This window comes from Strix aluco, chromosome 1, assembly GCF_031877795.1.
Source record: "Strix aluco isolate bStrAlu1 chromosome 1, bStrAlu1.hap1, whole genome shotgun sequence".
Taxonomy (NCBI): domain Eukaryota; kingdom Metazoa; phylum Chordata; class Aves; order Strigiformes; family Strigidae; genus Strix; species Strix aluco.
The window spans coordinates 71,929,501-71,950,993 of NC_133931.1; the positions used below are offsets into that span (position 1 = coordinate 71,929,501).

At 38.7% G+C, this 21,493-nt stretch overlaps 1 protein-coding gene across 3 annotated transcripts in view; it reads left to right on the top strand.

Moving 5' to 3' along the window:
- Positions 1–21,493, top strand: part of MOCOS (molybdenum cofactor sulfurase) — a 231,927-nt gene that overhangs the window by 208,924 nt on the left and 1,510 nt on the right. For 2 of the 3 annotated variants that reach the window (XM_074824831.1, XM_074824845.1), the window contains 5 exons: positions 2,315–2,439; positions 3,036–3,141; positions 7,036–7,162; positions 9,463–9,567; positions 16,881–20,465. In XM_074824831.1, coding sequence (XP_074680932.1) covers positions 2,315–2,439; positions 3,036–3,141; positions 7,036–7,162; positions 9,463–9,567; positions 16,881–17,027 — 610 coding nt within the window. In that variant the 3' untranslated portion in view covers positions 17,028–20,465. Of the gene's footprint in view, positions 1–2,314; positions 2,440–3,035; positions 3,142–7,035; positions 7,163–9,462; positions 9,568–16,880; positions 20,466–21,493 lie in introns of those variants that run through there. The other variant, XR_012623319.1, reaches the window with a different exon arrangement.

Consider the following 21,493-nt stretch of genomic DNA (forward strand, 5'->3'; position numbering starts at 1 on the left):
AAGTAGAAGCTAGTGGTGTTAAGGTTATTGATGTTGTAGAAGACCCTAAATGCTCAAGGTTATTGCTCTACTGAAATAGGCAGGACACAGCCTCCTCTTTGACAGACCACAATATGAAAGAGATCAAAGGAAGGGTATCAGTGGTAGAAGACAAAGGTATAGTTAATAACAAGGTAAACTGAGCCTGTTTCACATAAATGTATGTATTTTATCCCTTGGAATCAATATTCAGACTTCAGCTGTCCTTGTTTCTTGTTCTATAAATTACCTAGCTAGAGGGACCAGCTGTAACACACTGAAGCTGAATGACATAATAAGAAGATGAGTGGGGAACTCAAGGCAAACGTCAAGTAAAAACTGAGAGAACTAGGCCCTCTTTTATAAATTGCCTGACATGTGCCAAATGAAATTTAATGCTGATAGATGTAAAGTAATACTCAACAAAAATAAACATAAGCAGAAAATGAGTAGAATTGAGCTACAACAGAAAGACTTTGAATAAGACCTTGAAGAGGTGATGGTACTTGCTCAGAAAATGGTCTGGCAATAAGGGAAAGCAATTTGAAAACATAGCAGTCTTGGAACACAAAAACTACACAGTGACATTTGATGAAATACGAAGAATGCTCTGTGTGTCTAACTCAGCCACTGAGACCCAAAATGGTAAGCAAATAAAAAAGCAGGCAAAACTTTGATCCTGATTTATACAGTATTAAGCTTTAGCAGGCTGCTAGAGGTCATTGGCTCAGGAGAAAATTTAAATACCCCTAGCACCTCTGAGGGGCAAAAAATATTTGGGCAATTTGTTTCACCTGTACTGTTACCAAGAAAGATTCATGCCTTCTCTTTAGCAGCTTTCTTCCTAACAGAGTGACCAGCAAGAACACAAGAACTGCTCAGCTCAGACTATAGAATCCATGTGGAGTCTCACCTTTTGTCCATTGTTTCTTGCCACAGTGCTTACATCTCATAATACCAGAGCTTCATTTCAGCTCTAGGGCATCACTGGCTAAATGCAGCTGTGGTTGGCATCCATCCAGTCTCAGAGTGGGGAGAGGATGCAGAGCTGCATCACAATCAAAATTCAGAACAACCACTGAAGAGATATCTGATCCCTGCAGGATCAAATCTCTTTGATTTCACTTGTCCTGGCTTTCTACCTGTGTAACTCAGCTGAACCTACAAAGCATTTCGTAAAGCCAAGCCATGTCTCTCTATCCTAGGGCTTAGCATCTTCTGCTATGAGGAGCTGTTTTCTTGTTTCACAGAGCAGATGGTCTCCATGCAGATCAATTTCTTTGGCTGGATAGGACAAAAAGGTGAGCAGAGGACCACTGCTACCTCATTTTCCTTACTGCAAGAATCCTGCCTAGATCGTCACAGGAATTTGCATTCCTCTTATCTGTTTATAAATATTAGATGTCAGTCAAATCTCCTTTTGTAGTCAATAAAGAGAGTTAAACACTCCCAGAGTAAGAGTCATCACATCCTGAGGTCTAATATAGATGGGAACTACTTACCTCTTTCAGTTATCTGTGAGGGGAACGCAGATAATTACTTTAAGATTGAAGTTAAGATTACTCAGGGCTGTGAAATCTGATGGCAAATAGGATCACTTCCCAGTGGTCTGATCTGTGCCCTTCCTGAACCAAGAGAGGTGATCTCAAAATCCTTCTAGGAGAGATGACATCCAGGTAAAGAAGGCAAATCTATTGCCAGCCTTGCATAACTTGCTAGACAGTTTACTAGTCATGGAAACCATCTTTAGATTGAGAGATACCTGGGCTCTGCTAGTGGAGCCATGTTTTAATGTGGTGTCTGTACTAACATGAATTAAGTTAGGGAATTAACATCATTCTACATGGTGGGATCATTAAAAATTACACCCAGTGTGGCACAGTGGGGCAATCTTAAATTCAGCTCAGATTAATCCTCTCTGTTTTAGTAAAAAGCACAGACCAGAGACTAACTTTTTCGTAATACTGTATTGTAATATTGTAATACGGGCTACCAGTTACTGTACTTCAGAATCAGTGTCTCGAGTGTTACGATTCCTTTATTCTACAGTAATTTTCTGTATAAAACTAAATTAGATCTCATGAATATTAACTTCAAGACACAGAGTAAAGTTGAGGAAATTGGGAGATAAAATTATGCAGAACTTCACATCTCTGTTTTATCACTCATCAGAGAATACGAATTCTAGATTTTGTATTGGAAGAAGCAGAATAAACATCTTCATAATTCATCTTCAGTTTTGCAAATTAATGCTTGGGCAATCAAATTTTGCTAAGTCCCTCTTTTCTTATAACAGGGTAAAAACATATGATTGTGGAGAAGGAATTGCTGGCTGGTTCTCTTTGTTTCTTGGTCGTCCATGTCGCTTGATAAGACAAAGTTCAGACATGAAAAACAGGTCTCATCAGAAAAATACAAAAGGTATGTTTTCATTCTTAAAAATTTGTGATTTCTTATGGCCCATGGACTTCTTACTGACTATATAATTACCCTGATAAAGCGTGAAGGAGTCATTCAATACTGATCTAGTAGGTTTCAAAGGGTTCATTTCTACCCAAACTGTGTTTATGCTGCCCTTTTACTTGGTACATTTAGTGAAAATGTACAGATAACCAGTCTTGGGATTTTTATCATCATGACCATGATTTTGTCTGGAAACTCAATAATAATTTTGAAAAATTACCATGAAAAATCTATAAACAAAGAATTTATTCTTAGACTAGATTTTATTATAAAAAAGGATCAAATTGAAAGAGATCAAAAATAGATATTGCTCTTGTAAATTGTTTTACAAATTTGGTAAAATCTCAGCTCTATCTCAGTTTCTAAATGCATTGCATTATTATCATTTACAGATTTGAGGGGATTCTTGGAATCTTTCCGTAGTGTCTGGAGCTGAATGAATAATTTTTTAATGAGAATGAATTAGAGGTCAAAGGAAGGATAAGGTGAAATTGCTAGTATAATCTTCCTGATTTTTAACAATCATTTTAGAATCTTGGATTCATTTTTTTTAGGTTTGTCATCTGCTACAAACATCTCACTCTCTCTTGTGAATGAGGCACAATACCTCCTGATAAATGTAGCAAGCATTCTGCAGCTGAAAGAACATGTTTCTGCAAGGTAAGATCCTTCTGTCTCCAAATGTTTCTCAGCAGTCTTGGATTCAGAATCTAGCCATAAGATGCCAATGTAACTGTTTGATCTGGAAAAGTAAAGATAGTTACTATTCAACATTCAACATATATATAGGTACTAAACTGCTATAATTATTAATTCCTGTATGACTTCTGAAAATTTGAATTAAATGCTTGAACATAATCTGTCTGTCAGTCATCTTTAGGAAAACTTGAACAAAATTCTTGTCAAATGATTTGGTGGCAGGAGATTGTTGGGAACCAGCCAACTTCTGTTTGTGGGAAGAACAAAGATAATTAGGTTTTCTCCACACAAATAATCTGGCAGGTGAAAATACAAAATCTTGCTGCTTGCTTACCTGTTTCTTTCCTATGGGAAGGATTAAGATTTAGAGCAAACATTCACAACAGAAATATTTTAAAACTACTTGCAGGACCAGATTAATTTCATTTCTTAATTGAATTTGGCTTTACTTGTATAAAGTAGGAAGATAGAAGCAGCAAATGAAACACCAAGCCAGCCCACAGTTCAAAGATAAGGAACCCATTACCAACTAAATTTTCATATACTGACAATAGAAAGTTGTTTCTTAAATGTAACTAGGACAGGCTCAAATTCCACAGAAAGTCTGCCCTTAAGGCCTCTATCATAGCTGTGCATTCCACAGCCCCAGCATTTGTCCCTGAGCTTCATTTTCCTATTTCACCAAACTTCCCTGCTTCTGCTTGGAGTCATCTCTCCTCTTAGTCACGCACCAAACATGCCCCCTGCATTGAAATTCCTGTTTTGAGTAGAGGAGAAATATATATATATAGCTGTAGGAGGATACGTATATAGATTCAGTATTTAAAACCACTGACTGAATGAAGTATCGCTACAGACCACTGGAGCTTGCCTGAGGGTTTTCTTTCTTTAGGAGAATACAGTTGGGCAATTTTAGGATATCATGGCAGTGCTCCTCTGGAAAAAAAGCATGGAAAAGTTTTGAATCAGTCCATCTCTCAGCTGTTTTGACTACCCTTTCTCAGTGACAGTTAATGCCTTCTTTTGAGGCTTGACTGGCGGGTTATTACTCCTTGGGAGAACACTTGCAGGCATCCCTTACTCAGACTGGGCTTTTTACATGGTAAGACTCAGTGAGGAACCATCCAGACATGAGATCTGAGTGCAAAGAAGAAGAGTAAGAGACCAGAGGGAGCAGCAACTGAGGATGAAGGAGGACAGGGAACTTTGGTAAAACATGCAGTGTCAGGTGATCCACTGATTTTACACCTCCCACTACAACTAGGCTTGTAATCCCCTTTTCCTGAAAAGAAACTCCAGATGTGACTGGAGCTGCCATGATGCCTGAGGAGCATCTTGCTTCCCACTCTGCAGCAAAATTTGGGAAACTCCTCCCTATTTTGCCATGCAGTGCTTTCTCAGAGTGCTGGGGAAATGAATTCATCATAGATATGCAGCATCCTCATTCTGCACTGTTACTAAATCATGTTGTATGAACTTTCCAAATACTGAACTGTGCAATGTACTTTCAAGAATCTGCACATATGGGTCTTTATTGAATGTGTTTTCTTTTTTAGAAAGTATTATTTAACTTCTTGTCATGTGGGTTTCTTTTTGTTTAATGGAAACCTGCTAAGATTTATAAAACAATTTCAATCTTCAGTTGATTTTTAATAATTTCTCTTTGTATGTTCTGTAAGTAAAAATTAATCTTCCAGTTTGCACTTGGTTCTTGAGAGGTGATCTAAAACAGATACAGCAATTTAACTAAAAATTAGAATGTAACATACTGTTGGAGAGCTACATGTACATGGAGACATCTGTCTCTCAGGTGTTACCATTACAGGTCCCCTCCATGAAAATCCTCATGGCTTGGCCTTATGCTCAAATGTTCTTGTTAGAAATACGCCCCTGAAGATGCAAATATTAATTTTCAAGTTTACCTGTTAAATATATGTAATGTGTTCTGGATTGCAGGGCCCACTACTGTGAAAAGTCCACAGTACCTAGGCTGGCTTTTACACTGACAGATCCTTGTTGAGATTTGCAGGATGAAGGTGCCTGTCACTCCATCCAACCAATGCATGTTTTGAGGGAGGGGAAATAATGGCAGTTTACTCAGATACATGCTACCAAGTAATTAGAAGCAGTTCTGAGTGATGGGGATAGGTGCAGGAGAGGTGAAGTATTTTGGAGGTGAGCCTGAGCAGGTTGAAGGGAGAGAGTAGGGGCATTGCAGTCTTTGAGGATCAGCAGCAAGGGATAAATAGTAGAAACTAAAAGCAGTTTTCAGCAGCTGGCTCAGGACACTGCAGGCCCAGCTCTGAGGTTACTTGGGGCTTTTGATGCCCCCACCAGTACCGATTGGTGTAGCAGGCACTTATATGTCACAAAATGCATTCAAAACTAGAGGCTACACAGCACCCCAGTTCCAAGAGCCCACGGCAGAGCTGGGAAGCACAACAGCGTAACTGAACTTGTTCATGACTGACTGCTATTTTCCTCCTTGTCTGTTTGAGCATCAGCACAGTCTACACCTTCTGTTGGCTCCTATCTCCTGCAGTCATTACGAATTGTGTTTCAGCCTTGGGATTGCCTGTGGGATCTCAAGGGAAAACCTGTAGCCCTTCAGCTTCCCATCCCACTTTCTACCCCCAGGCTGCCGGGCCCTTGTGAACAGTGAAGGCTTGATGGAGCTGGGTTTGTGTGGTTGGACTGAAAGTCTGCACAGGCAGTTTATCCTTATGCACATTTGTCTGCTAAAGAAGATCATCTAGACTATTTTAAATAAAATCAAACTCTTTTTTTCACCTAACAAGCCTCTTCTGGCAAGACTGCTTGATGTGAACAGTTTTCCCTGTACTTTGATTTTGCATGTTTTTCTTCACTTTAATTAAAACACATTTTAAACTGTATGTCCTTTTTTTTTTTTTTTTTTTTTTCCCAGAATACAAACTTCTCTCCTCACTACTTACTCAGGTTTCTGCCTCTGCTGTAGGGTGTCATATCACAAAGTTGTCAGACCACAGCTGATGGAGTATCAAAAATTGTTCATGTCCATAATCACTAATGCAAAAAGAAATGCTCTTCAACATCTCTCTAACAGCACTGAGAGAATTCTCTTGCAAATTTTAGGGCTGTCTTTTTTTCTGGTACTGGTTGGGTTCTCCTTTAGAAGAAGAGTAAAGAATAACAATTCAAGGGTGCAGCCAGATTTCTGATATTTGTATGCAGTTTGCTGCTCTGTCTGCCTCATATATGTTCTCCGCACTGACACAAATCTACACTCTGGCAGTTCAAATGCTTGTAAAGAGGTGGAGATATCACCACACAGAGATTAATTTTTTTCAAAACACCTATCATTTGGTGCAATCTGCTGCATCCCAAAGGCAAATAATAATAATGTGATGAATACATTCTCTCGTAAAATGCCTTTACTGGCCTTTTTCACCTTCAGCATCTGCTGGTTTTGTCCCTTTTGCCATTGCAGCATGTGCAGAATAAGTTTCTATTTGCCTTCTTTTTAGAAGCATTTAACAAGTCAAATGATTGCTAACTCCAAAGATCTTTTCATTTGTTACCATTAGCCTTAAATGTGATAACTAATAAGGAATTTTCTCACAATCACCTGTCTACATACGTTCATACCTACAGTTCCAGGTTACACCTCTGAAGAAGCCACCTAGAGGATTGCAGATTATAATTAAATACCTTGTGCCTTTTTCATAGCCTCTGTAATAAAACTCAGTCCAGGTTGTTCTGGAGAAACTTTTGCTGAATCCTGTTAGCCACTAGATTCTTACAGCACAAACATCTAGTGCAGAACTAGTTAATAAACCTTATTTTTTCTTTTTCTCTGTCAACTCTGTGAGACAGATTGGAAGAGCCATTGGAAATAGAGGAATTAATCCGACGTTTCCGTGCCAACATTGTCATCAGTGCACCAGAGTCCTTTGAAGAAGAAGAGTGGGCTGAGATTTCAATAGGTGCTCTGCGATTCCAGGTGCGAACTCATCTCTCCTGTCCTAGTCTGTCACGAAGTATTTTGACCCCTGGAGACAGAGCAATTTTTTCAAGGCTTTGACTGGAACATGGGCACCACAGTTTGTGCAGATGAAATTTATGAAGTGTGTAAAGAAAAAAACATGCTGTGACCTGTGGCAAACATGCTTCAATATAATGAGAGGTTTTGACATATTTCTCCACACCTTTTTTTTTAATTTCATAATTCATAAAATTTCCCACCTCTATCCAACTGAGCAGAACAATAACGACTGTTTTGAGGCAGAGTTTGCTGCAAATATTTAGACAGCATGTCATGAGAGAATACCGGTTGCTGTTAAGCATAATAGTCCAAATGTAACCTCGGATTGCTGCACATCAAGCAACTGATTGCCAAAAGACTGGACATGAATACAAGTGAACAATCACTGTCTATTGCCCTCTGTTGTACACATTTAGTCTTAATCTCCATTCAAGACATGTTTCTAAGTCTAGCCTGGTAGGGTTTTTTCATATGCTTCGTATCATATCTAACAACATAATGTACTTTGTACTGTAAGGAAAGTGCTGAAGAGTCAGACTTTGTTGGCAAATACATTCTTTTGAGAAGAACTTCAACAAAGGATCCATGAAGAAGCTACACATGAAACCTAAGGGAATGATGCACGTGTTACATGTTCTGTTGGATTTGTCTGGTTCTTAGATATGAAATATGTATTTGAAAATGCATTGCCCATGATATGAAAGTGGGTTATTCTTTGTTTTCTTAGGGATGATAATGAAGGTGTAACAGAATTGCTAAGGTCAAATCTAGAAGCTGTGATAGACATCACTCCTGTTTCTCTCTGGTCAGCATACTGTAAGAAACAGAGGGGTCATTTTTTCAATAAGGGTGGAAAATATGACTTTTCTGCTCTCTTCTTATGTGTACTTTGATCAGTAAGCTGTAATATGAGTTACAGAAAATTGAGGAAAAATTTCTTTAGGTAGGAGATGAGGAACACAAAGGACAAAATCCCTGGTGTATGGCTTGTTGGAGGCTGGAGTTGCACTAGGGAACTCAGCTCAGGATCCTGTTGTGGAAGATACTGAAAAATAGAAACTCGCTCCTGTTTCTGGCATTGAAATACTTTAGGAATTCAAGCCAAAAATAGAAAGGCTTATGCAACTTGCATTGTCTTTTCCAGTCTCTGCTAGGTCCTTATTCAGATACTGATGTAGTAACAGTAGAAATTATGTTAATGGTACTCAATGCCAGGAAAATGGTAGAAGAAGCTGTTGAACAAAGCAAAGCAGGAAAAAATATTTCCTTCTCTGACTTGTTTTCTTGTTCTTTTAATAAAACATTAAAGCTGTGGAAAATCACCTTCTGAAAAAGCTGAGCCAAATGTATGGTTTTGAGGATTATGCTGAAGAGTTGTACAAGCAGTTCTAGATGTATCTTTAAAAACTGAAATAGCATTTCAGGTCAGCATATAAAAATGTTTGCAGCAGAAGGTGTAATTATTTGCCCTATTTGAAATTTATGACACATTTTACAAAAGTAGAATATTGGGATACTGTAAGAACAGTTAGTTTCTATAACGTACAGCTAAGCTAAAGTTAGGGATGCAATATTAAGTGAAACTGCAATGTGTCTTCCTTTTTCATTTAATGCTTTAAGAATAAATTTGTTGCAGGGTTTTTTTCCCTAAAAACACACCCTAGTTCAAACAAGAATTAACTTTAAGATCCATGTTCTGTATTACATATGATGTTAGACTAGAGGATCTCATTATTCCTTCCGATTATGTAAACTTGTGAAAATTCATATTTTGTATTCTGATTATCTACAAGTGACATGCATATAAGAATGGTATTGTGCATTTCAGCTGCACTGAAACAAACACAAGAAAATCCTCCTTGGGTTAAATCCTGACGTGCTGGCTTACTTTTGTATTCAATTCTCCTTTGGGCAAATACCCCTGCCAGCCCATAGATGAAGTGAAGCCATCAGGAAATACAAATATGTAAATGTTGGGTATTTCTCAGATTCTGTCTCTGGGAAAGTTTTCCTTAAAAAAATAAAAGAAAAAAGTGAATTAAAAATTCAGTGAGACCTTCGCAAGTAGACCCTTTGAAAATGTACCTACTGTATTAGGTGAATAGGCCTGACCTCTTACATAACGAAAGCATAAAAGAACACAGGAAAGGTATGTGAAAGATACGTGTTTAAGATATTATGGTGGTCAGAAGCTTGTACTGTGCTGTGTTATACTGCTTTGATATACATTTGTGAACCTTCTTTAACTAAAATTTCAGGTTATGGGTCCATGTAGCAGATGTCAAATAATCTGCATTGATCAACAGTCTGGGGAACGAAACAAAGAATTTCTGCAGTCTCTGTCTGCTTCCAGGGGTAGAAAGGTCAGTACAGTACTCCAAAATAGCTGTATATAAAGATGTAGTTACTTTACTGCGTGCTTAGTGAAGTATCTGTGAAGAGAATATTCACAATTAAGTCGTTACGCTAATCGTTACCATTTGTTTTTTCGGTAAAAAGAGGATGCACTTACAACCCAGATATGACATGGTTTATTTCCATAAAGTGTTCAACATGGTTTTTATTCAGAAATTGCCTATTAATATGCATTATTTTTTACTGTGCTTGCTTTTATTCAGTATGTGCTGCTTTACAATGTGTCTATTTTGGTCTTGAAAAACATGAGCTGATGCACTGATGTCATTCAAGGAGAGAAATCTGCAGAAAAATCAGAAAGTGTTTGAAATGATACAGTTAGCTCATAAGACTAAACTTTATTCGTACTGTGAGAAACTACTTAGCCGGAAAAACAGAGCAGGTGTGAATATAGTCAAAGCAAAGAGTAATTGATTAAGAAAGTGACTGGGGAATAAGTGTGAAATACAGGCGTTCATTTGGCACCCTGTTTCCTAAGGTTGCATTGCTTCTTGGAATTGAGAGTGCTCAGATGATGGTTAGACAGTTCGGCATCCCAAAAGTTTCACAAATCTCCTCATAAGTATTTATTTAGATGAAAATCTTTACTCTAAATTCATTGCTTCCTGTTAGTTAAGCTTCTGTTGTAAAAGTTAGTTAGCCAGTCAGGACTCGGAAGCCTTGCCAATACCAGCCAAACACCAGAGACTGGGCACAGCACAGGGGCAGAGCAATAACAAATAGGTTGAAAATCATTCACCCAAACAATGCACAAACAAGTTATAAATAATGCATTCTTTTGGGGGGAAAAAAATAATAAATTGATTCATCTCAGTGACTCATTAAGCAAACAAAGGGCTACATTTTCAATGAATGTTATCCTTGGTGAATAGTTCCGCCGGCTCCATCTCGGAGCCAGCCGCCTGGTGCAGAGTGAGACGGGGCAGAGGCGAGCAGTCAGGGGCCGGCTGTCTAGGCACAGCTTCCAGCTGACCTGAGATGACTTAGGGTTGCACAGCAGGCTCTGGCATCCAGATCGCCACAGCACATGTGCCTTTGTGAGATGAGCTCCTGGCCATGGTGGGTAGCCTGAGGACAAGAGCCCCCTCCAGGTAATGGTAACCCACAGCTGGAACACCTGGCACACTTTAGAGCACATTCTGGCACTCTGGGCAGGGATGCCCAGCTGCCCCATGGAGTGTGGTTTGCGGAAGGCTTTCTCTACCCATGTGGGTTTTACTGAATTATGACTTGAATCCTCTGTAGAGGGAAATTCAGGGACCTTCTCAAATGACACCAAAACCTTACCTGGGACACAGATACTCAGAAGAGTTAGAGTATCTTCTGCATGTTTCCTGCAGCAAAGATAAGCTTCTCTTTCATTCTGATTAACAGCAACGCAAAGATTTTCTTGCTACAGGCACTCCTAGAACCAAGTAACTTTTTCAGAGAGAACTAAGGCAGAGAGAACAATCCAGCCTCTTGAGCACAACCTGGCACCAGATAAAAGACGCGTGGCAAGGCGAGGCGCTGCAAGCACAGTGCTGCTATTCACAGCAGGGGAGTGCTCTGCTTCCCTCAGCTGCACAACGATATTCATGCTGCAAAGAACCAGGCCTTCAGCTTTTTTTATTTTTCCCATCCTTCAACACTGCTAGCAGATGGGATCTGGTAGGCTCTGCATAAGGCCGAGTCCTCCAGGTTAGCTTAACAGCTGAAAGAGATAGTGTGAACTGGTAGTTTTGCCTGAACTGGGTTTAGCCTCAGACCCCATCCCTCCTGCAAGTCATCTGTGCATTGATGGTCACCAGCTGGTTATCAGTGAGTAGCACCTGAGGACTATGGCATCTTCAGTGTGCTGAGCAGACCTTCCAGAGGACATTGATCCAAAACTTTCACAGTTCACAGTGGGGAGAGAGAAAGAACATCAAGTTCATGTGACTCTCTTAAATTGCAGAGCTAATCCTTTGGTGACTCATGTCTCTAGCATGCGCTTTTCTGTTACGGAGTCATCTAATAGACTTCATTTTCTCTTTTTATCAGATACAGATTAAGTGAAGGAATTTAGCAGTGTTTGTTCCCAGCTGTCAATAATGTAATTTGATCTATGAAAAACAAATGCAGCAAAATAAGATCTAAGCTGATTTCCCAGTACAAGGGGAACTGATATTTTTGAAAGGCTGTTGTAGTTGCTCGATTTCCAAAATATTAAAGATATTGCACATATGAATGGATAGCAAATCCTGAACGCTTAACAAGAGAGCCAGATGTCAATATTTACCATTTTGTTTTGTTTTTCCAAGAACACCAACCTGGAAAAATGTATCTAACTTTATCAAAGTGATAGCCCAAATGACAGCACTGACAATGAACTTCAATAATGAGCTAAGTAAAGTAAGGCTTGTAAGAGGTAGTTCGATATTTATTTCTGAAATCATATTTTTCTCCATCCCTCTGAGATGATGAGAACCGGGTGTTCCGAGTGAAAGATTGAGGCTTTGCATAAACGGATTGCAGCTGAAAGTCAGAACCAGCATCTGTAATTAGCCACACAAGCTATTTGCATGTTTCCTAATAAATGTAAAGCAGGGTGCTGAAGCCTAGCCAGCTACTTTTTATGAAACATTTTATCACATTGTTTGAAATAAAACACAAACACCTCTACAAAGCGAACTTGAGCTCTGCTGCCATCAGTTCTGAAGAAACACTCATTAAGGATTCTTTCTGTAATTTTTGACTGAAAAGGAAAAATGAGCTCTCCTTCTGTGACAGAGCTCTCTCTCTTACTGCAGGAGGCTACGAAAGACTGGATAACTACATTAAGCAAATAGCATAAAAATAGCCACACGCTGTTTCACATGCGTCACCACCTGATGCAAAACACACATAGACAGAAAGGAGAGAACATTGAATTCTTGCCTGTCTTCTGTGTTTTGCAGATTCAGTTTAATGCTAACAATAGCGGAAGCCCTGTGGGTAGAGTTGCAGCGGTGCTATAAACTGGGACTTGCTGTCAAGGCAGCAAAGCGAATTGCATTAGCAGTCTGCCCCAGCATAAATGTATGGATAGCGGTACATCAAGGAAAATCCATTATGTTTGCACATGCCCTCATACACTAAAAGGCTTGTGTTTTTTCCTGCGGGCTGTTGATCCTCCTTTATGTATCTCATTGTGCCTTGAGAGAGCTTCTTTCCCTGCAGAATTAGACTCCGTGCCTTTGGATTGCTTACTGAAATGTTAGCAAGGATAGCAAATGACTTTTCTTATCTGAGGCACCATCACAATTTTCATAGTAATTCAGGGCTTTACACTGTGCAATGCTTTTCATCAAAAGATCTGGAACATTTGCAAACAGTGATTGATGTAATTAATAGACCTCTGAAATAGAATGGTTCTCTTTTCTCATTGGTGACTGAACTGGAAAATGCATTTATTTAAGGTAGAGCAAAGGAAAATTAGTTCTTAGGAAATCCCTCTGTTGTCTAGATATTTTCATCAGACAAAGATGGGGTTTTTTGACACCAAGTTAAAAGTTTCCCTTTTTTCCAATGTGAAAAATCAGTATCTTGAAAGTGAGCACTTCCACTCTCCTATTTTGTAAGGCTTTACTAATAAGTTTTGGTGAATCCAGAGCTAATAAAACAACCTTACATTTTTTTTTTAAAAAAAAAGGCCTTAATAATTGCATCTCCCAAACATTTGCATGGAAGGGAGCTTGTGTTATTGTATGAATGAAATGAGCAGACATGAACAGGTATATCTATTAGGCGGAGGCAGCTGACAGCTGCATCCAGGAACGAAACCCAGAACTCATCCTTCCAAAGCTAAGTTTTAGCACGCAGTATCACTTATGTGCTTGTTACACATTCTAGCAGGGCATTTTCCCTACCAAGTGCTAGTCTGAATTAACAGATTGTTTAGGAGCTGTAGCTTGAAGGCATCTCATCTCAGCCTTTGTCAGATGTAGCACCTCGGGTTTCTGTCTTACAAAAGGAGATACTGCACCCAGGATATTTCTCTGTCAGTGAATATCTAAGCAGTGCATGTTACTGTTGATCCAGTAAATGTGCTTGAAACAACATGCAAGAATGACAGCATTTTATAGCTCCTCCTTTAAGTGAGTATGATGACTATCATATGATTCACTGTTGGCAAGAATAAGTACATTTTATCTATTTCTCCCAGCAGTGAAGTGTTGTGCTTTTTACTAATCAAGAAGCTTTACATTTTTTGTCCCTGTGAAGTTTAAGAGTGATGGGAAGAGCCCCTACTGCCATCAGAAGACTGAGTGGATAAAGCCCCAGAACTCATAGTCCAGCACTCCCTGCCCAGTTTTCAGTGTGTTCTGGGGAGGTTATATGCAGAATAAAATGCCCTTGAAGTCAGGAAAGGGTAGCAACAGCAGAGGGAGATTATGCGGTTCATTGTAATAACTCTGCATGCTGTAATCTCTGCATCTGAAAGCCTCATTTTTCAACAGTGAAATGCAAGAAGGGCCAATTTCTATATTTTATCTTTCTCTTGAAACAGAGCTGAAAATGGCAGGATGCACAGCTTTTGTGGGTGCTTGGGGGTGTGTGCGATTATCAGTATTTGCTGAGTCAATATTTATAATTATGGAAAAAACAAGGAAATTTACTTAAAAGATATTAAATCCACTTCTGGTAATCACAAGCTAAATTTTGGTCTTAAGAACATTCACAAAAGAAAGAGGTCAGCAATTCCAAGCAGGTATTAGTACTGAAATATGTATACCATTAGTATACCATCACCTTGAAAACTCCTTAGGCATCACCCAGTCTTAGCACTGAAGAAAATACTATGAGATTTTAGATGTCCAATCAGAATAGGGAGATACTAAGGACCAGTATTAAAATAGTATTTGAGAACTCCTGAAAAGATGTATTCACACATGCCTTTTCTTAACTAATTCTGGATGGTTTAAAGTGCTTTAAGAAAAAAAATCTTGCTAAATTATTCACAACAATAGAAAAATTGGTAAATTAAATTCTCCACAGTGAACAATCTGCCCAGGTTTATTTTAGTCTCGTTTTAAGATAAATCAGGATGTCAATACAGTAAAAATAAATGAAAACTTCTCATTTATCAAATAAGTTCATTTACACAGATCACTTATAAAACTTCTTCCTGTGTGAAATGTGGTGTTGCATTGTCTAATATTCATTTTACAACATCTGTTTTGTGACTGCCTGATTTTTTAAAACAATAAAATGATGGCAACTGTCATTTTTGCAGTAGGGTATAGGAAGTAAATCCAGATTATTAACCACAAGACTGAAAAACACATCAGTTATGCCAATAGAGAAGCCACAGCTTGTCAACAAACAAGAGAAAAGCAAAACCAGAAAAATAATCTGTGCACCTTAATATTTTAAATGAAACAGTTACTAAGATACAATTTTAGCATCATGGTTGATCCAGCACAGTCACTGTGCTAGAGGAGTGGGATCTTACTGTGCTGCAGTCATTCCTCAGCATTAAATACTAGAACACTGACCATAAGGATCTACCCTGTGTCAACCAGTGTTAACACCATTATGGTCACAGGTATCCAAAAAGTGTCATTAATAGGAAAGGCCTGATCAGGTCCAGCTCATACCCCATATATGTGAAATGCCAGTAAGATGAAGGAATAGCAGAAGCAGCCAAAAAAACTCTGCTTGGGAGTGTTTTTCTGTGGGCTACCTTTTTCTTTTTAATGTTTAGGATTAGAAATGAAACAGAAAGACCTAAATTCAGAGTCTGAGGTCATGTTTGGACAGATCTCTGCTTTACAGCATCTCTCTTACTTGGGAGTAGGTCTCAGCCTTACCTCTTGCAAATTCTTCAAAAACTAAAAGCTGTTTCATGTTACCTCATTACTGTATCTTTATTTAATTATATGGTGCAAAAACAGGAGAAAAAATACTGCCTTCATATTTAATCTGTCAAATATGCTCCCTTAAATTCAGCTAATACTATTTTTTTAATTTATTGCAATTCCTTTTACCTAGTATATTTTTCTAAACCTGCTGTAAATGTAATTCCCTCAATTTCAGGATCATCGATCTGAACAATGGCAGTAAATGTAATCAGGAAATGGAGAAGGAGAATGGAGTTCTGTTTTTAATGAATTTCATTTGCTTATTTATTTACTTTACACTTTAGAATGACTGGTACATTTTGTTTGTAGCGTACCGAAACAAAATACTTTTTATTGAAACCTGTAAAAAAGGACAAAAAATTAGTATTGGGTTCCAAGGTCCTCAGTTTGAAGAACAAAGACATTGTGAAGTCTACAAATCAATTACTGATTTAACATGGTCTTTGGCATTCCTTTATTTCTTATTTTACATATTCCTTTAATTAACTATTATCTCATTGTTTGGAAAATATTATCATGAGAGTGCAAGTCTGTTTCTTGCGCATTTCTAAATTCTCCGCTGTTGGAAAACAAAACCACAAAAACACACCAGTCTCTTACTGTGACATTTCCAGATCCCACCCAGCTGTTCACAGCTCCAACTGTAACGTTCAACGTGCGTAAGATCAAGACCACACGTAAGAGTGCAGACACTCAGATCAGGTTTTCAGTGCCTGCAAGGGTTGTATGGCCAGTGGGTGAAGTGGTTATTCTGTTCCTCTTTTCTTTATCATTCAGTATCACAAGGACACGTATCCAAATATTTCTAATATTTATGTAGGGTGGCTTCACAGGTAATGACAGATAACAAGTGATAGTCCTAATAAAACAAACTTTCTGAATATTTTCTGTAAAATATACTAAAATATTCATAAAAACAAATGAAGGGAAATTCACAAAGACTAGACAGAACAAAGTTCTCTTAACTAAGCGAATAATTCATGGTAGAAGATGCAAGACTTTTCCTCACTGTTTGAACATACATGCACTCTTGTGCTGCCTAGCCTTTATTTGTGATAATGCATTAACTGTATTTGTCAGGAAGCCAAAACAGTCATTAAATGACAAGACTGTGAGGGAGTGTAAATAACGTGTACGATACTGTGGAACTCATGATGAAATACTGTGTTATTTATCCACTTAAAGGTATTCTTCTTGAATAGCATGGGGTTAGCTTTTGTTTACCAGTCTATTATAGTTAATTAGTTTAAAATGTTCTTAATTACATGGAGATAGTACATACCTCCTTATTCTTAAAGCAAGATTGTTTTTCTGAACATATCTGGGTTGTGAGATCCTCTATAGATCTGATTAATTTAACATGACTTGCATCTCAATAAATATTTTGCTTTTTTCAGACAAACTTTGGCATATACCTGATGAACCAGCCCTTGCACTCATCCTTTCCAGATATTTTATCGGTTGGGTGTCAAGTTCTTCCAGTGCTGAAGGAGAATACAGAAATTCAGCCCCCGACATCCAGTGAAGAAAAATGTTCAGGATAGATTCTCTGGTGGAGATGAAATTTATATGCAACTCCAGGGAAAAGTCGGTAGTCAGTTATTCAAAAAGAAAGAAAAAGCTTCCACTCATTTGCTTCTGGTTTAAGTCTTTTAATTTTCTGTTTGCCGTAAATGATATCAGATGGCAGAACCCTTGATAATTACAGCTCACCTACATGTTTTTGCTTGTGATTAGGTTACAGCAGCCATAACTCTATTTTGCTCAGTTGCTTCAGGTTGCAACAAGTTTGATCAAGTTTTACTGGTGGATGACTCCCAAAACAAGCCCAACATTGCTGTCAGAAACCCACATCCCAATGAAGGAAAGTAAGCACAACAATACACTACTTCCTTATGTTGCTTTGTTAAAACCACAATTGGGAGAGAGGATGCAGGACATATTTTAGAAACAATGTGGGTGGGAAGGGAACAGTGGGAGAATGGCATGAGAGTAGCAATGCATTCAGCTTTTCAAAAATGAAACTGAAGGTGATGTGTAGACAGTCGGAAAGCACTGGAGAAGAGGGAACTCTTATTGGGAAATCTGTGTCTCCCTCTTCAGAAGTGGTGTGTGAGGATGCCAAAAGCTGCAAAAATCAATGAAGATTCATTATGCTGTTTGCAAAACACATTCCCTGTAAAGCAATTTCATCCATTTGTTCTTGACTTCTTTCTCTCATTCCCATTTGCTGCTTTTCCATCTGACTTATTTTACGTGATGTCTTCCCACACACTTGTTTCCTTATGTATTTGTGATGTTGCCACATTTTTCCTAATTAGAGATTTTTCAACTAATACAATCATGTTTTCTATACAAACTTTATTTATCCTCAGAGGTCTTTAATGGCCACTTAAAGGAACTCTTGAAAGTTTGGATGCCTCTCCATCCCAAACAGGTCAAAGTATTCTTTTTTCTTAGTCTTTGTGCATTTGATAATGGCCTTCTTAGAAGGCTTTTGAGTTCTTTACTCTCCTCAATATGACTCTTGTTTTCTGATTTCTGAGAGAAAATATCTGAAATTTAGGACTTAGTCTGAAATATCAACTGTTGTGAAAAATTTAAAAAAATAAATAAAGCAAGCCACACAGCAGAAAAACACATGAAAAGTCAATGTAAAGCAAGACTGAACACACAGAGTCCAGGTGTTTCATGACCCCCAACATGTGTCCAGTTAGCCACAGGGTGATTCATGATTCCAGGAAGTCCTTCTGGAACAGGACATTCTTCTAGATTGGGTGCTCTATTGCCATTTAGGAAGTGAAATTTTGACCCGTTAAAAGCACCGTCAGAACTCTCATCCAGCATGATTTAGGTCTTCCTTGGGGCAATTTTGGCTCAAACTGTGTGAAAGTGCTTCTGGCTGAAGCAATCCTTGAGTTATTTGAGTATATGCCTGGAGGGGAGCGGGCAGTTTTGTGAAGGAATTGGTCAAACACTCATTCTGAAAGGGGAGCGACTACCGCAGAGCAGTGTACAATGGGAAAAGGGAAACGCATCACCCAGTGTGCAAATCAGAATTCAAAGATGGTCTTTTTTCTTTCTCTTCTTCTTTTTTTTTTTTAAACTGGTTTCTTCTTTCTTTTTTTCCTTTTTTTTTTTTTCTTTTGTTCTTTTGAAGAGCTGGTTTTACTCACTTCAGCTGGAACAGACTCTTATTAGTCTCTCAGCAGAGCTTTGTAATGGAAATGAGAAGAGACATTATCTGTTTCTTACAACCTGCCATAAAATACACGGAAAGAGAGAGGTGTTTCATATGTATGTAAACTGAGGATCAGTTTTGAGAGTTGTACCTTCCACTTCAGAGCCCAAGCACTGCTCCTTGATGTCTGCTTTGAAAAGCAGGGGTTTTATCTGTCTAATAGTCAATTATCTGATGTTGTAATGAGCAGGCTTTTTGGAACCTTGAAAAGCAGTTTCCTGGTATCGAAATCTCTTAACTGTTTCACTCTTTGCCTTTCTGTTATGCAGAACATTGTTTTGTTGGATAGAAAGGCAGCGCAGCTCTGGCAAATTTAATATGAAGAGACCTGCTGTATGCTGACCTTCAGGTGATCTCTGGTGCTTTGCTCTGTCCTCTTCACCTCACCAGTATGTCATTTGTTTAAAATGGCACAGAAGTTAGAAAAGAAAATTGAAAGCAAACCTCAGCAAGCTCTGTTTCACTTGTTATTGGATTTACTACAAAATAAGTCACTTCAGTACACAGTGGCTTGACAAATACTGTTTGTGAATAGCCTTAATGCAATGTATGATAACTAAGGATGAGAGGATTTGAACTTTAAAAATGTCATGCTTGGTCATTTTGACCTATTATTTACAGGCAATTACACTTTCCCTCTGCTGTGGCTTAGTAATACTAGATCAAGAATAATTTTGTCATTTTACAGGGGGGAAAAAGATCTTCTCTGATGTATGAACATACTCATTAGTATACTCTGCATTTCCCAGAAGGAACATCCTTGTGCTACAGTGATAGGAAATGTCACAATGCTTCAGATTGATGGAAGAGACATAAGGAATCTTTTCATCTCAACAAAGGATAATATTTCCCTTCTAGTAAGTGGAGTGTTCCCGCCAGTGTTGATACGTCTTCCCATCAACGAAGACAAATTCTTCTCAGTGCCAATGATCTGTGGAAAATCTTGAAGTAGGAAAAGTCACTTTAAATGACATGCACTGTAAGTTTGTAGAAAGAACTTCCCTCCCATGATGTGAAAAAAATTCAGAGAAAGAAGAAACTTAGCATAATGCAAACCCAGGTACTGCAGGAACAAAAAGGGCATAAACACTTCAAAACACTGCATGTATTACATGGAAAGATTGTGTGTTCTATAAGGGGTGACTTCTCAGTCTTCAGGGTATATAGGAAAAAGACCATTTTGGGCTCTTTCATCTAAGTACTCTCATTGCTGCAAAATTAAATGTTTGGACTAATTGCAGATATATTTTTACCTTCTATGGATAAGAAATATACTTCCAGTATTTTCAGAATGCTGTATATAGAAGGTCCTCTATATATTTGAAAACTACGTCCATATTTCCTCACAATGAATTTTTCAGACACATTCCATTTTCTGTGGGACTGAACTCCCAAATCTCAAGGCAAAAATGGTGATTATTACAGGTTCTAACAATAGCCAGGAGGCTGAAATCACAGAACAGAAATCAGCATTTTTAGGACAAGCCTCTGAACTCTGTTCTCTGATATGGCTAAGATATTTTAGATACAGTTTATGATTTATATACTTTCAATAGCATCCTTCAAAATATGGTCAAAATTTTAGGTCACCTTTCTGTCAGAATTATACACAAATCAAAAGGAAGGACTGCATAAAAAATGTGATTGTTCATAAATTGTAGAGATTATGCTATGCATTTCTTCTTCAGTCTGATTTTAACTTTCTTGGAAATGAAACCAATAAATTATATATTGTGCTTGATGTGTCTACTGGTGGTGGTTGCATTCTTGACCTTTGAGCTCATGAGATGCTAAGTTCTGCTCTGAGGCACTGCTGGGCTCATGGGTCGAGTATGTGGCTCAGAACTGAAGGGATGTCTCATCGCTGCTGGGATTCACAGCTGAGATGTTCCTCCAGCTATTGCGCTGATGGCCTCTGTCTGTCTAGTCAGCATGCCAAATAGTTGCACACTCAGCTGAGGCCCTGCACAAAATGCACTAATAATCACAGGTTTCCTTTAAAATATGGCCAGAGGCAGTCCTGCTGGAGCCATCTCTGTTATCCAGAGGTTGGAGCTCTCATCAAGGGTGATGGAGAGGAGAAGGTTGATTCCCTCTCCTTTGCCTGGAGGGATCCAACACCATCTTTCTCCTCTGCCTAACCCAGTAGGCAAGACTGAGGACTTAACAGAGCGGAGTGTGTGTGGGAATCATATGGAGGGCTTGTCCCTCCCTTCTCATGAGTTTTTCACGGAAATGAACTGTGATTCACTGAGCAAGAGACATGGGCACAGCAAGGCAGGATCCGCATGTGACTCTGAGCTACTCATTCATTTTCTTTTGGATTCACTGAGGGTGGGAGGGGAAGAAGAGCATGACTCTGTAACCCAACAGGTAGGTCACTCCTATGGAGATGAAAGATGTGGGTACGTCCCTGTCTCTCTGATTATACATCCATCATGAGGCAGCTACTTGGACAAAACATAGACACAGCCCCTGGAGAAGGGAGGAGAAGGCAGAGCACTCCGTGTCTGCTGGGCATGTGAGACAGTGGGTTACAGAGGCTTGTCTCCTTCCTCCAGCCACCAGCATTTAAGTACAAGGTGGAACTTCAGCAAGAATAGAGGAGAACACCCCAGGTATGTTTTGGAATAGGCCATTAGGGAAAACACAAGTTTGACTCCTCAAAAGCAAAAATGTAAATGAACCCATGTTTCTGACTTCTTGATAGGTGCACCAGTCACAAGGCCAGAGTGAAAAGGAAAAAATATGTGGGAGGGAAAGAACAGT